General features: G+C 50.0%; 1 protein-coding gene across 1 annotated transcript in view; it reads left to right on the top strand.

The window, feature by feature from the left end:
- The first annotated feature begins 201 nt into the window (after positions 1 to 201).
- PTGFRN (prostaglandin F2 receptor inhibitor) overlaps positions 202 to 15,459 on the top strand; it is a 75,769-nt gene continuing 60,511 nt past the window's right edge. The window contains exon 1 of the mRNA XM_059928746.1: positions 202 to 596. Within this exon, the coding sequence (XP_059784729.1) occupies positions 548 to 596 (49 nt within the window). The 5' untranslated portion in view covers positions 202 to 547. The remainder of the gene's footprint in view (positions 597 to 15,459) is intronic.

The following is a 15,459-nucleotide window of genomic DNA, read 5'->3' on the forward strand; positions in this document are numbered from 1 at the left end:
CGAGTCTTTCCAAGGCCAACTTTTAAAGGTCGGAGGAAAGTTTGTCGCGGGGCGGGGGCCCCGAGGGGGGAGCTGGGTGGGCTTCGACGCCTCCTCCCCTTTAAGCGGGTGGCCCCGGCCCTGCCTCTGTTACCTGGAGAGGGGAGGGGCTTGGGAAAGTTTGTGTTTGTTGCTGGCAAAGCGCCGGATGGGAGGCGCGGGCGGGCGAGCGCTGCGGTTCCTCCCTCCTGCTTTCGGGAAGCGGTCGGGGCTACACGCTCGGCTCGGCGGGGCGGCCCTGGCGCCCGGCTCCCGGTGCCCGGCCGGCTGGAGGAGGAGGGCGGAGGCGGACGGGCGGGAGCGGAGCGAGGGGCGCACGTCCGCCCCAGCGCTGGGATTTCTCGGCTTGCGAGGAGAGCGGAGCAGGCGCGCGGCCCAGGCGGAGGAGCGCTGACTCTGGAGCAGCCGGAGCTGGAGGAGGAGGAGGAGGAGAGGCGGCGGGGAAGGAGGAGGAGGAGAGGCGGCGGGAAAGGAGGAGGAGGAGGAGAGTCGCTCCCGCCCGGCGAGCATGGGGCGCCTGGCGCCGAGGCCTCTGCTGCTGGCGCTCCTGTCGCTGGGTGAGTGCGCGCGGGGCCCGGCGGGGCGCGGGGGGCTCGGCCAGGCGCGGGGGGACCGGTGGGGCGCGGCTGCCGCGCGCGGCCTGGGGCGCCGACGGTGCCGGGGCCACTCCCGGGAGACCGGGCCGGGGTCCGCGGGCGGCGGGGCCCGGCGGGGAGCGGGCGCGAATCGCGCGGGGTGCGAGTCGCCGTGCTCCAGGCCGAGCCTCGCCCGCACATGTGCGGGGGGGAGTGGCCCCAGGCCGGCTTCCCCGGGCCCTCCCTACCTGTTAGCCGCCCGCGGCCGGCTCACCTTGAACTCCCGGCCCGGAAGGTGCCTGCGGTCCCGGCCCGCGTCCCCAGCTCGGGAGCGGAAATCCGCGGCTTTGATCTGCCCCGCCATGGCCGAGACCGGCCGAACCGCGCTCCACACACACTCCCCCGCGCCGGGCTGCCTTTCCAGGGAAGCGAGAGGATCCGCCAACTTCCTTCTACGAAGGTCACCGGGTGGCCCCGACCGCTACAGTAAAAATCGGTGTGCGGGTCCCTCTGTCATGTTAGTTGTGGCTAGCTCTTCTGCCTTAGTCTTCTTCTTCAGCTCCTCTGAAGCTGCCTCGCTGCATATTTGCACACAAAGACCTGGGAGCCTTGGCTTCTTCAACTTTTCCTACCTGTTACTTTTTCTCCCTTACTGTCCCCTGTGTTCCACCCTCTCTCAACCTTGGTGCCTCTTGATTATTTGGCCCAGCGCCCTCCCCCAACCCAAGGAATCTTTGGTGTGATTTTTTTTTTTCCCCTCTCCATCTTCCATTCACCCATATACACAGACACCATCTTCACATCGTATAATATGGTTATATTAATATAACCAAATGGTTATCAGCCACAGAAATAATCTGCTGATTAAGTGCCCACCATGGATCCGGAAGGCTGACTCTTAAAAGCTTTGCTATCCCTGAAGCCCTTTGGTCAGTGTCAACCAGAACAGAAGGAATTCTGTGATCTGACCAGGGGTTCTCTTCCACACCCCTAGAGAAGGCAGAGCTGAATCTTTTATAAAGCACATGGTGTGTGGTGTCTGTCCCAGCTGCACCCAGGGTAAATGACTACTCTGCACTTACGGTCAGAGGGTCCCAGTGGAGACCTTCCACCGCCACTCCCGTCCAGCTGGCACCAGGCTCCACACTGTCCCAACTCCCATGACTCCTGCTGCTGGGGGGTGGGGGGCAGGCTTTCTAGCTGCTACTGTGTTCTTTTCCTTCATGTCTGAGGGGTTTAATGGAACTCCCTCCCTAAAAGAGCTCACCCAGCCACATTGCTTTAGCTGCTACCAGGTGCAGAAAGCTTCCAGATCTTTCACCTAATTTTGTAGCATCTCTCTTGTGGTCTGGGATCCTAGTGCTTTTATCCTCTTCCTTTCACTCTGGGACCTTTGTAAGTTTTCCGTTCGTTGTACACTGCTGGTGATAGTCCACACCCATTACATAATTGGCTGATGTGTCTGGGTCAAGCAGGGCCACGGCCACTGGTTGCACAGATCGTGCACTGAATGCACAACTCTAGGAGCTGCTGTTCCCTTCGTCCTCTGTGTGAATGACCATCCCAAAAGTTGTGCAATTCACAACCCTTGTACTAGTTAAGAGGGTGAGGCCAGGTAGAAATTTGAAAAGAATGTCCGTGAGTAACTGCTGAGGGAGAAAAAGGGAGAGGGGGCAAAGAGAGACCAGCAACAGCAAAAATAGAAGTGGGGAAAGTATAGCCTGGGGATGTCTTGGAGGTATTCCAGTATATCCTGCCCTGGCTGGACATCTCATGTCAACTACACACAGGCAGTGCGTGTGGTGTCACCAGCCAGTGCCTTGTCCCCGGACAGGCCCTGAACTTCATGTTCACCTGCTAACTTACCGTACCGAATCTCCCTTGGTGTGGCTTCCGTGTGACCTCCAGGAGGCCCTCCCTGTCGTGCTACTCTAGCACTGTACTGATTCCTGAAACCCAATATGTTGATTATGCTAGATCATCTTTCCTCTTGTATTGCAACCTGGGCATAATCTTGCTGTCACTCTCTTTGACCTCTACGTTCACACTGTCGCCCAACTCTGTTCCTTTTCCCATAGTGCAGACTCGAGCGTCTTCCCTGTCCTTCCTGTATCTAAAGTTACTGTCCTAGCTCGGGTTCTGACAGCTCCCCACACAGATCTGACATCTACCTGTTTGACTTTTTCCTCCAGCCTCCCTTCTAAGTTCATCATTTTCCTGAAGGCTCGTTTCTGGAGGTCCCACCTTAGCTCATTAGTCCCTTATGATTTTCTTCTGAGGATGTTCTGCCCCGTGTATTCTCTCCCCTCCAGTCTTCTGTCTGATTCAGATGCTTCATTCTAAGGAACCTGTTTGCTATCCTTTACATAGAATGTATGTGAACCTTCTGGCCTTTCCATTTCCCATGACCTGGGAATGCCTCTCCTGCTTCTCTTCTCTTACCTGTGTATTTCCTTTTCCCCCTAAAACTACTTCCTCCATAAAGCTTCCCTAAATGAGTGTACCTATCACAATCACAACAGAACCCACTCAGCTTCATAAAACAGGTTTTCACTTCCATTGCCTATGTCTGACTCATCTCATCCATCCATTTAATACAGCATTTCTTGAATGCCCAATGTGTCTGTAAGAGTGTCCCAGACAAATGATCAAGACACAGTGTCTCACTGAGTGGTCAGTGGGGGTGGGCAGACAGTTAATAAAACAGCCAACTACAAGCCAGAATGAAATACCTGACATAGAAACCAAGTGCTGGTAGGAAGCAAGGAAGAGGATGATTAATTTTGACTTGGGGTTGGGGTTGATTTTGCTGAAGAGGTGACATTTGAGCTGAGTCTTGAGGATAATTAGTATTTTGAAAGAAAGGATGGAAGAGCCTTCCAGGCTCTGGGGAAAGGCATCCAGTGTGGATGAGTGAAAGTGCATGGTACATTCAGAAAGGGCATGTAAGTTCCATGTAACTGAAGGTGGGAGGAGGAATACTAGGAGGGCAAACGAAAAGTGGATCTGGGATGGATTCTGAAGGCTATTCCTGCAGTGCTGAAGTCTTCACTGTGTGGGTGGGCTTGTTGGCCTTGTGGGTGCTGCCACACAGCCTGTGCTTCTCCCATCAGAGCACTTATTTATCTCACTGTATATGATTATCTGTTCCTGGTCTAAATCCTCACCCTGATTATATCCCATGGGGCAGGGACCAGGTTGGTATTGTTCACTATAGTATTCCTCTTACTAATCGAGTGTCTGGCACAGAGTAGGTGTTTGATAAATATTGGCTGACTGAATGAATGCACGTGTATATCATTTTTCTGTGGGTCATGGGTTGCCATTGAAAATTTGCAGTGTGAGATTGATACAACATGGTGATGTGTTTGAGGAGGTCAGTCCTAGCGTGCAGCATGAATTAGAGAGGAAGGTATGAAGATTGTGGAGAGGGATTAAGATACTCTCTCTCTCTTTTTTAAAAAATATTTATTTATTTATTTGGCTGTGCCGGGTCTTAGTTGCGGCATGTGGGATCTTTGTTGCAGCATGAAGGATCTTTAGTTGCGGCATGTGGGATCTAGTTCCCTGACCAGGGTTCGAACCCAGGCCCCCTGCATTGGGAGCATGGAGTCTTAACCACTGGACCACCAGGGAAGTCACTAAGATACTCTCTTAATGTGTGTCTTTTAAAAAAAATACTTGCAAATCCATCGAAGTAGTTTTTAAACAACGAAAACATTACATCTATATTTTAAAATCCAAATAACATAGAAGGGTAACCAGCCCTGTAAAGGGGAAAGAGCATGTAGTCTTCCTGGGCTAAGCCCGGCAGTGGCCCCCATCACTTCTGCACACATTCCATGGCAGAGGATTTAGTCCAGGCCACACTCACTGCAAGGGAAGCCCGGAAATGCAGAGGAATGTGGGAGCCCTGTGCTGGCTACTGTGGAAGAAGAGAAGAACAGATCTGGGGGACAGCTTGCAGTCTCGGTGTCACTTATAAAGGATATAAGGTAAAAGGATGAATGTGCCCACCCTCCCACTGCCCAGGCATAGCCACTCGTATATAATGTACATGTGTCCGTAGACTGAATATTTTGTTTGGTCCTTTCTCATAGCTTCTACACAGGGCTCTGCACCTAACAGGCACAGAGTAATAATAGCTGCTATTTATAGCGTTCATACCAAGCGTCGTGCCCTTACGGACATTTTCTTATTGAATTCTCACGACAACATGTTGAGAAAGGTACTGCTATTTTCTCCATATTACAGATGAGGAAACCGACACCCAGAGAAGTTAAATAACTTGTCCAGAATCATACAGCTACTCCATGGCTGAGCGAGGATTTGATCACAGGACCCAAATTTGGTCTCAACTAAGGAAAGATTGACCGATGTTCACCATAGTCTTATTTCGTGTATCACTCAAGATGAGTTTAGACGAAAAAGTATACTACTGGTTTGAAAGCAAAAGTGCGGTTAAAAAGAGGAAGGTCTGGGGTGAGTGCAGCCCAGGCACGATTCCGGAAGGGAGGGGCAGTGCCAGGATGCACCTCATAGATGTGACAGCTCTGCAACCCCTAAGGCGTCACCACCCCTGCTCTGAGGAAAGGGACCAAATTGCAGCTTCCTCCAGAAAGCGCTGGAGGAGAAGGGCTGGCAGGAGGAACCCTAGTCAATCCATCCAGCTCAGCGGTCTTTGAAGTGCTGTGGACTTCAGAGAGTCCTCGGCTCTCATTTTAGCCTTGTTAACAGAATTCCTGTATCTGCCAAGCTGATTAATGCCTGCCCTGGCTATAATTATTCTTATTAGCCTGCTGAATAGGAACTCTAGTTGTCAGTGATCATTCCTTACAAGGTAGTCGTGCTAGTCGGCATTTATATGTCTATTTGGTTTCTGTGCCGAGCTGCTGAGCTGATTTCTACCCCATAGATTGAATGTACATTTTCATACTAGTGCTGTGTCTGGCAGTTAAATAAGGTGTGTGCTTGTCTGTCAGTGTGTGTCTGCGTCTCACTTTATCAAATGAAGTTGTGGGGAGCTGTCAGGGCAGTTCATAGCTATTCTGTTTAATTGCCTTGGTTTCTTAAAGGCAGGGTAGCAAGGCCCTTTGACTCTTCGCTTTGGGAAAATAACTTGAACTGGCAAAAATTCTTCGTAATTTATCTTCTGGAAAAGGCAAAGTGCTGCTGTTGGCACAGTCAGTGCTTTTGAGATCTTGGAATATTTTCCTCCACACCAACTGTAGTCTTTGCGAAGCAACAGAATTAGACCCAGTAGTTAACACTGTCGTGGACCAGCAATGCTATTTCCAGGAGACTAGAGATACTGGCGCTGTGATTTGTGTTCTTCAAAGGCTGATTTCTCCACAACACTCCCTATGTGTTTGTGCAGGATTATGCAGTCACTAAGCAGCCTGATTCAAGTTTAAGTATGATGTTTGAGGACCTTAATTGCATCCTGCTTTGCACCTTTATAAGTGGCCGAATGTGAAAGTATTTTCATCCCTCAGGATATTTCAGGGGAATGGGGAAACAGTGTTTGGCTAGTGTTGCTATGTCTAGGATAAATTTGGCTTAGAGAACAGAATTGAGCGTAAGGGTTCAAGGCACATTTCAGAATGGGTGCTACCTTGGAATCCTACTGAAATAGAGGCAGTAATGCAGACAGGTGGGTCACTTCTCAGACCTTAAAAGTGACACCAAGCCAAGAACGTACTAATAATCGCTCTTCCTTGTTCTTACTTAGGGCTGGACTGGGCCAGAACCTCCCAGCTTGTGGGCCATGGTAAGGGACCCACATGGGGTTCAGGTGGGTTGTAGGTGTGTCAGAGTTAATTACTGGGTCTAATTCTGTTGCTTCACAAAGACTGCAGTTGGTGTGGAGGAAAATATTCCAAGATCTCAAAAGCACTGACTGTGACAACTGACACCCTCAGCCCCTGGAGCCCACAGATGAGAGCAGCCTCGAAACCTGAAGCCCTGTCTACCCTGAGAGCCGTACAGCTAGTCCCATTTCCTATGTGTGCCGTGATTGGATGGAAATTGACAGTTCTGTCTCTTACTTGGGGAACCACAGCCCCTGAGCCCCAGCCTGGCCCTAGGATGGGCAGTTTGAAGACGGAAGATGAGAAGCTCAGTGACATGGCGAGTAGCTAGTAGCTCATCTATTTATTCAGCAAATATTGAGAGAGTGCCTACGGCTCCAGGCCAAGCATTGTGCCGAGTGCTGGGGATTCTGCAGCGAACAGAGCCAACTCAGATCTGCCCGCCAGCGGTGGGACAGGATGCACTTGACGTGTGGTGGATGGTATCCCCGGAAGGTGCCTCACCACCTGGATGATGGAGGCGAGGGTCAAGAGCAAGTTCACGGGAATGCCTGTCGTTGGGGGACAGGAAGTGGAAGGGAGGGTTCTAGAAGGAGTAGTCACAGGGATGGCAGAAGAACCAGGAGCTCACTCTATCAGAAGCCAAGCAGAGATGGATGTAGGTAGATTTGTTAAAGAGGGAATAGTCAAATGCTGCAGGAAAACCAGAGAGGGAAAGAGAAGCCTTGGATTTGGGGGCTGTGGAGAGGATGGAAGGGAGAGGTGGAGGGGGATAGGGCAGGAGCTGTGTGGGGTAGGACACATGGTTTCTGCGGTGCTGTCAGCCTTTTTAGCCCTGAGAGTGGCCACAGAATCCCCAGACATATCAGCTAGAGGTCATCTATATGTTCCCTTTCATTCTCTGTATAAATTTTTGAAAGTTTTCCCCATGTTCCTCTGGGTGTCCTCGTCCACGTTGATTGGTGGAATTAACCTTCTCTCTGACGGCTGCATTGAGGCCTTCAGCTGTCAGTTGGAATCTCCAGCACGGGGACTCCGGGGCAGTTTTAGAACCCATCTTTCTCCCATCTTCATCAGCTAAGATTTCAGCAGTTTGTATTACAAATAAACCATTACATGTGTGTTTCTAAACTGTTTCTGCTCTTCAAAATCACATAGGGAGAGGGCTTCCCTGGTGGCGCAGTGGTTGAGAATCTGCCTGCCAACGCAGGGGACACGGGTTCGAGCCCTGGTCTGGGAGGATCCCACATGCCGCGGAGCGACTAGGCCCGTGAGCCACAATTACTGAGCCTGCGCGTCTGGAGCTTGTGCTCCGCAATGAGAGGCCGCGACAGTGAGAGGCCCGCGCACCGCGATGAAGAGTGGCCCCCGCTTGCCACAACTAGAGAAAGCCCTTGCACAGAAACGAAGACCCAACACAGCCAAAAATAAATTAATTAATTAATTTAAAAAATTTAAAAAAAAAATCACATAGGGAGAGAAAAAATAGGGCTCAGGCTTTGGAATCAGCCCTCCATTTGAATCCTACCCTTCAGCACTGTGAAACTGGACAGGTTTCTTAACCTCTTGGAACCTCATTTTCTACACCTGTAAAAAGGGACTATTACCTCTCTTGCAGGTTTGTCATGAAGATTAAAAATAATGTGTCTAGGAAAATGCACACATTAAACTTCATGTATGTAAATCCCTCGAACTTTGCTACTCGAGGTGGGGTCTTGGGACTAAGCAGCATCGGCAGCACCTGGGAAGAGTCTCAGGGCCCAGTGCGATCTGCTGAGTCAGAGCCTGTGGTTTAACCATCTCCCCAGGGGATTCGAATGCTACATTTTGAGAAACCCTCATCTGGAAGAGTGCTTCACACATGGGTTATTTGGTGGCCTGGGCTTCCTTGGTGAGCTCTGAGGCAAAGACCATGTTCAGAGCGTCAGAGCTAGAGGAGAGTGGGACGGGCTGGGCTCTGTGGGAATGTGGTAGGCGGTCAGTTAGCCATGAGGGGTGGGGCTTGCTTAGGTCTGTAGTGGAGGCACTCAGCCTGGTTTCATGACTTTCTTCCACCAGGTTCAGCAGCCGGGGAGCAAGGCAGGGACATGGTGTGATCTGGCCATGAGAGGAGGGGGTCCAGGAATCTGTCAAAAGCTCTGACAGCATCATGGAGACAGTTGGCCAAGGAGTCCAGGTGGGAAAGGCAGCTGAGAGGCTGGAAGGCCTGGTGAGTCGCAGAAGGTTTGAGGGCCTGGAGGACAGGATGAGGGTGAAAAAGCAGATTCAGAGGCACAGGGGAGTGGGGGGGCCAGAAAGGTAGAAGGTGAGGGTCAAAAGAGGTAACTTCTGAGTCCAGGGTCTTGGAAGTGCCTATCCGAGGGGTAGTAGGTTGGGTGAGTAGTAGCCGAAGTTTTCACCTCTCACGTCATTTTGGCCAGTTTACCTCTAACATCTGACTGGGTCTGGCCGAAGGGATTAGGAGACAAAGCTGTGACGTTTTAGAAGCATTAGTCCCAGGTGTTGTAGGGAAAAGGTCTTAACCTGTGACTAGGATGAATGGGGGTTGGGAGCAGGTATGCTGGGGAGGAACCAACATGAGGATTATTTCCTCCTTAAGAAATTCCTTCCTGGGACTTTCTGGTGGCGCAGTGGTTAAGAACTCTCCTGCCAACGCAGGGGACACGGATTTGATCCCTGGTCCCGGAAGATCCCACATGTCGCGGAGCAAATGAGCCCGTGCGCCACGACTACGGAGCCTGCGCTCTAGAGCCCGCGAGCCACAACTACTCAGCCCGCGTGCCACAACTGCTGAAGCCCGCGCACCTAGAGCCCGTGCTTCGCAACAAGAGAAGCCACGGCAATGAGAAGCCCAGGCACCGCAATGGAGAGTAGACCCCACTCGCTGCAGCTAGAGAGAGCCTGCACACAGCAATGAAGACCCAACGACGAAGACCCAACTCAGCCAAAAATAAGTAATAAATTAAAAAAAAAAATTCCTTCCTTTTTTTTTTCCTGCAGTTGCATTTTTAATTAATTATTTATTTATTTTTGGCTGTGTTGCGTCTTCGATTCTGTGCGAGGGCTTTCTCTAGTTGTGGCAAGTGGGGGGGGGTCACTCTTCCTCGCGGTGCGTGGGCCTCTCACTGTCGCGGCCTCTCTCGTTGCAGAGCACAGGCTCCAGACGCGCAGGCTCAGTAGTTGTGGCTCACGGGCCTAGTTGCTCCGCGGCATGTGGGATCTTCCCAGACCAGGGCTCGAACCCGCGTCCCCTGCATTGGCAGGCAGATTCTCAACCACTGCGCCACCAGGGAAGCCCTTTCCTATCTTTTATATAACACTTACTTTGTGCCAGGCCCTGCATTTTCTATATATTAACTCATTTAGTAGGCTTCATAACCCCATGAGGTAGGTACTGTTATGACCTCCATTTGATAGAAGAGAAAACTGAGTCACAGAGAGGTGAAGTAACTTGTTCAAAGTCACACAAGTGGTCCAGCTGCTTGGGTTCAAGCCCAGATGGCCTGGTTCCAGAGTCTGGGCTCATAACCACAATACACTGTACTGCTCTCTGTCTTAGTACAGATATTCAGAGTCAAACACATGTTGGAAAACATAGAAAGGGATTGATACAGTTAGTTAAGATGTGATAACATTTGTGTCCTCGTCTTTTAAAACAAGAGGCTGGGATTCTGGCCCTTGATCTTCCACTCACTAGTTTTGTGACCTTGAACAAGTTGCTGAATAGCTCTTAGCCTCTGTAAAGTAAGGGGCTGAGCTAGCTGATCCCAAGGCCCCCTTCCATCTCCAGAATTCTTTGAGTTCATGCTGATCCCTGCTGTGGTCCAGATGGGCCGCTTGGTCCAGCCCTGGCTCCTCGCCCATCTTCCCCAGCACTCCTGTGTGCAGCCTGCGCCTTTTATCTCTCATCTGCCTGGCACCTCTCTGCAACGGGGCTTTAGTGCCTCTGAGGGCTCTGGGAACTGTTTGCTGTTCTGTCACTGCAGCAGCAACTACTTCCTCCTCTTAGCCCATCCCGTGTGGTGAAACTGGCATCTTTCCTCATGGTGCTCTAGGTTACCGAGGTATCCCCACCACTAACTGCATTTTTTGATGGACCTCTGAGAAAAATCACAAAAACAGTGAAACCAATAAAGCGTTTCTAGATGGCAGACTGTTCCTTATTACTGATTTTTTTTTTTTTTTAAGTAAGTTTCGTTGAGGATATCAACCACAAGTAAGTTGCGGTTGAGTAATCAAGTTTCAGCCCTCAGCAATGTGATTTGTGCTTTCTTCCCCATTTAGCTCTCACGTTGAACCAGTAGATGGTTATGCACCACAGTTCTCCTTTTCCTGACACCCCAAACCACAGCGAGAAGAGACATGGACATCTTTAGCTGGGTCCAAATGTTGACACCACTTTGGGTTTTCCACGTTCCTATAGAGTAGGAGAGTTGAAATTCCGACATTGCCAATCAGTAGCCTTAATTGGCTAAGCAATGTGTTCTAGCATTTGGGGACTTTCTTCCTTTTCATTCTCTTAGCCTGAAAGGGGAGGGCGCAAGTGATGTTGGATACATTAACAGTGAAAAGGAAACATTCTGGAAAACCTCCATGCTGTTGGTAGGAGCCTGTGTTATGACCTCAGTCCTTACTGCATTGCCGGCTGCTGCCCAGCCCTCCTGGCTACTTTGAGGTGCACCTGTGGATGCTGGTGTTGACCCACGTCTTGGACGTGGGTCTTTTGGGGGCTCATCAAGAACCCTCTGGGAGTGAATTCTCCACTGCATTTGAAGGGGCTTGCTGTCATATGCTATTCTGGAGGCAAAAGGGTGGATAGTGCTTTATAAATGCACTGCCCCTCTAGGATGTCCTCAGAACAGAATGTTAGCTGATTTGGTATCTGTCCAGTGTGCTGCTACTTGGCTTATGCTGTAGTGAGGCGTTTTAAAAAAAAAGCAAAACCAAACCACTTTTGGCGCAACTGTTCATTTTTTCCATTTTCTGAAGGCTGGCACATCCAAATATTTTCTTATCTATTAGAAGGCATTATAGTCCATCCTCTTTGATTGGGAAATCCATACAGTATGTTCCAAGTTAAGACCATAGTGCCGTGGCAGGCACTTGGTCAGGTTGGTCGAAGTGAACACAGTTGCGAATAAATACATTGTGCCCAACTATTAATATATGACATTCCTGCTTTTCCTTGTGGCCTTATTTTCTAGTACTTCACCAGCATTTAGAGACTCTTTACCATGTTTCTGACACTGCGACAGATGACAAAGGAATTAGGAAATGGAGTCCAAAATGGAAACCGAATCAGTTACAACTGAACAGCAGGATGGATTGGTGGTGCTTTTTAAACATCTAAGTGGATGCGTTATTGGATAGCTGTGCATATGGAGCTGTCAGAATTATAGGGATAAAACAGGCCGGGAGCTGCTTTATCGTAAGGCTCTGTGGAGCACGTGGGTCTGGAAGGCGGTTTGAGCCAAGAGCAGGAAAAGCGTTTCAGGTAGGTAAATGACCGGCACCGTTTCCCAGAGGCGGGCGTAAATCAGCATGCGCAGGATGGTGTTCCATTTGGGGATTAGCTGACTTAAGCTGGAACAGTAAGAGAGACCTCAGGGAGCGTGGATATTAAACTCTGGGTCGGGGAGGTTGGAAGAACGGGATCAGAATCACCCTGAAAGTTGTCAGCGGCATTGTCGGCGCCCACAGAGACGCTGAGAACCCACGTGCGTGGGGCTGGCGAGGTCTGCTGGGGCCCACAGGAAGCTAGTCTGCTAAATTAAGGTGATAAGTCAGGCCATAAGCCTATTTTTGGTTGTTTCTTAAGAGGAAAATGGCTCACAAAACCATTGCTGATGTTCCCCTTAGGTAGTTTATCAGAGCATCTCTTCAAAAGACTGTCACCAAATAAGAGACACATAAGTTTTAGAGGAAGGATGGGGAATTTTTTTCTATGGAAACAAGGTTTATGCAATCATGTGGTCTATTCATCAGAGTCCCACTTTAATAACAGTTTATTCCGCAAACAAGTTTTTTCCGAACATCAATATGAGTCCCAGAAGGCTTAGTGTTGAACCCGGCTTGTAAGTAACTGGGGACAGTGCTTCTGTTACCGCAGCTCTGGAGTGTCACAGAGGCAGCGAGGTGGTATATACTGCCCAGTTGTACCCTCCTGTACAGGCCTAACAGGAGTTATCCCACAGCAGGGTATGTTTGGCCCTAAGAAAATGGCAATGGTAGAGCAAGCTCTGTGTTCTCTCCAGCGTGTTCACTGACAGCATTTGGACCTCAGAGTAAAGAAGCCCATAATTAAGTTTTGATGACTCCTCTTGAAGTCTTCCCAAGCATCCCTCACTCCATGCCCTTAGAAACAACTGTGTAATCTGCGTACACATTGCCCCTCTCGTGTTTATATATTGTCTTGGAGTCACTTCTATTTGTTTGATTCTTTGGGGCTCAGTTCAAGCCTCACTTCCTGGGAGAGGTGAGCACGCATTCTGACCCGGGGGGAGGCTGCCTGTAAAGTAAGCACACAGCTGTGTCCGTTCCTTTGTCCTGGGCTTTCGCTGGACCCAGTCTTTCAGATCATGGCCATCGATTTATAATGCTCTGTTCACTAGGTTGAGTGTCTGTCTCACCCGAGACTGTAATCACCATGAAAGCAGGGCCAGGTCTGTTTTTGTTTACCCCAGTGTCTTAGGATTTTGAGTTATTGAATGATGAAATTATGTGTTTAGAAAACGCCTATATATCTCATGTGTACATGTATAATATATATTGTACATGACATATACAACGCATATATGAAATACATATATAAAGTCTGTATTGTGGGCCTTAAGTCATAAAGGGGACAGAGGTTATCTGTGTGTCCTCACTGTCTTTTTTTTTTTTTTTCTTTAATTAATTAATTAATTATTTTTGGCTGTGTTGGGTCTTCGTTTCTGTGCGAGGGCTTTCTCTAGTTGCGGAGAGCGGGGGCCACTCTTCATCGCGGTGCGCGGGCCTCTCACTATCGCGGCCTCTCTTGTTGCGGAGCACAGGCTCCAGATGCGCAGGCTCAGTAGTTGTGGCACACGGGCCCAGTTGCTCCGCGGCATGTGGGATCTTCCCAGACCAGGGCTCGAACCCATGTCCCCTGCATCGGCAGGCAGATTCTCAACCCCTGCGCCACCAGGGAAGCCCCTCACTGTCTTTCATTTGTGTGCTTACTATCTTTTTTTGTTACTGCCGTAGCACTTTCGAAGTAATTGCAGGTACCTTCATTTCTAAGACAGGTTGGTGGGATGGGGTAGGGGAGGAGATGGAGTCCACACATGAAAAGGCAGAGGTGAGAAAGTCCCCATTCTTCCTCATGTGATTTTCTCCGTTCTTTCCTTGGCAGCTCGTGTGGAAGACAAACGACTCATGGTCCTCACTGTTCTCTCTCTACCCCCTCCACCCCTTCCTCCCTTTGTGGGGTTGTCACAGCCTGTCCCATCCCCGACTGGCATGTGCTCCTTCCTGGGCTTCGTGTCAGTTGCTCACAGCGTGGGGAAGCGTACTTCTTCGGTTCCAGTGCAGGCTTCAAGTGCCTGGTGGCTGGGTTAGTCCAAACCGCGGACTGCCTTCTTGCCATCACTGTTCTCATAAGTGGCCAGCTCTGGCCACGTCTGCGGGAAGGGGCAGGGGGTTGCTGCCTGCAGCATGTGCCTTGTCTCACTGTTGGCCTGGGTCGTAACTACTCCTTATTATCTACCCTGTGCCAGGCTTTAGTCTCGAGCTCCGGGCATGTGAGGACATAGTCACAGACCCGACTCCTGTAGCTGCCAGTCTCTATGTGGAGGCATGACATATACCCAGGAAAAGAGGTGGCCTCGAAGAAGTGTCTAAGGGGAATCCCCTGGCGGTCCAGCTGCCACTGCAGGGGGCACAGGTGCGATCCCTGGTCGGGGAACTAAGATACTGCAAGCTACGCAGCACAGCCAAAAAAAAAAAAAAAAACCAGAAGTGTCTAAGGATTGTTAGAAAAAAATGCTGAAAGTTTAATGAAAAGGGAGAGCATTCTGGGCTAGTTTAGACAGAGGTGCTCTTGCAGAAAAGGTGGGACAGCTGACAAAATCCTCCATACCTGTTTGTATCACTACCTGTATCCTCTCTACCTGTATATGCATTTTTTTTAGGCTTTAGTGCTATGTCTGGATTGGGAACCTTTTGTAAGGATCCAAAGCACCCAAGTTGTTGGCTTCTCTAGCCCCAAAGAGTGATAATAAAACTGATGTGGCAAAATTTGGGGTTTGGAATATTGAGATGATATCACTTCCTGGGGTGCTGAGAACGGGTCTCTTGATTGATTATGCTGTGCGTTATGGTTGCTCAGACCGTATGCTTTTCACTTTCTGTGAAGAGCTTATCGAAGAGCTTTTTTGAAAATTCGTCGATGAGGGGCAATTTCTGATACAAATGAGATTAAGTAACTCCTGTTAACCCACTTAGGTGATGGTCCAAAGATTAGTTCTGGCTCTAAAGTTCCAGTTTGCAGAAGTTCATTGAGATAGGAGTGATCCCAGCCATTGCATCAGCAAGCATGTTGCTGGGCTAGGAATGTGGTGATGAGCAGCGAGCCCTCTGCCCCGCCATGGAGCTCACGGTCCGGCGAGGGCGGCGGACAAGCAAACGAGCCTGGGATGATCACGGTGGCCATGCCGAGTCGACCCTCAGCAGGCACGTTCGGAACTGTGCTTGGCGCTGGGGGCTGGGGCTGGGGCTGGGGGCGGATCAGGAAAGGCTTCCACAAGGTGGCCTTCATTAAGTCTGAACCATCAGTAGGCTTTGTCTGGCAGAGAAAGCACGGGTTATTTGTTTCAGGCAGAGGGAAGAGCATAAGTAAAGAAATACACCTGTTTACAAAAGCTTGCTGGTTTTGTGTGAAGAAAGCTTTTTGGTGGATGGAACGGAAGGTTAAGTCGTAGTGGCTTCAGAGGGAAAGGGTGGAGGCTGGAGAGAGAGTCGTAAGATTGTGAAGAGCCTGGAATTGTCACCTAAAGGAGTTTAAGCCTGATGTC

Source organism: Balaenoptera ricei, chromosome 1 (genome assembly GCF_028023285.1).
Source record: "Balaenoptera ricei isolate mBalRic1 chromosome 1, mBalRic1.hap2, whole genome shotgun sequence".
Classification (NCBI taxonomy): domain Eukaryota; kingdom Metazoa; phylum Chordata; class Mammalia; order Artiodactyla; family Balaenopteridae; genus Balaenoptera; species Balaenoptera ricei.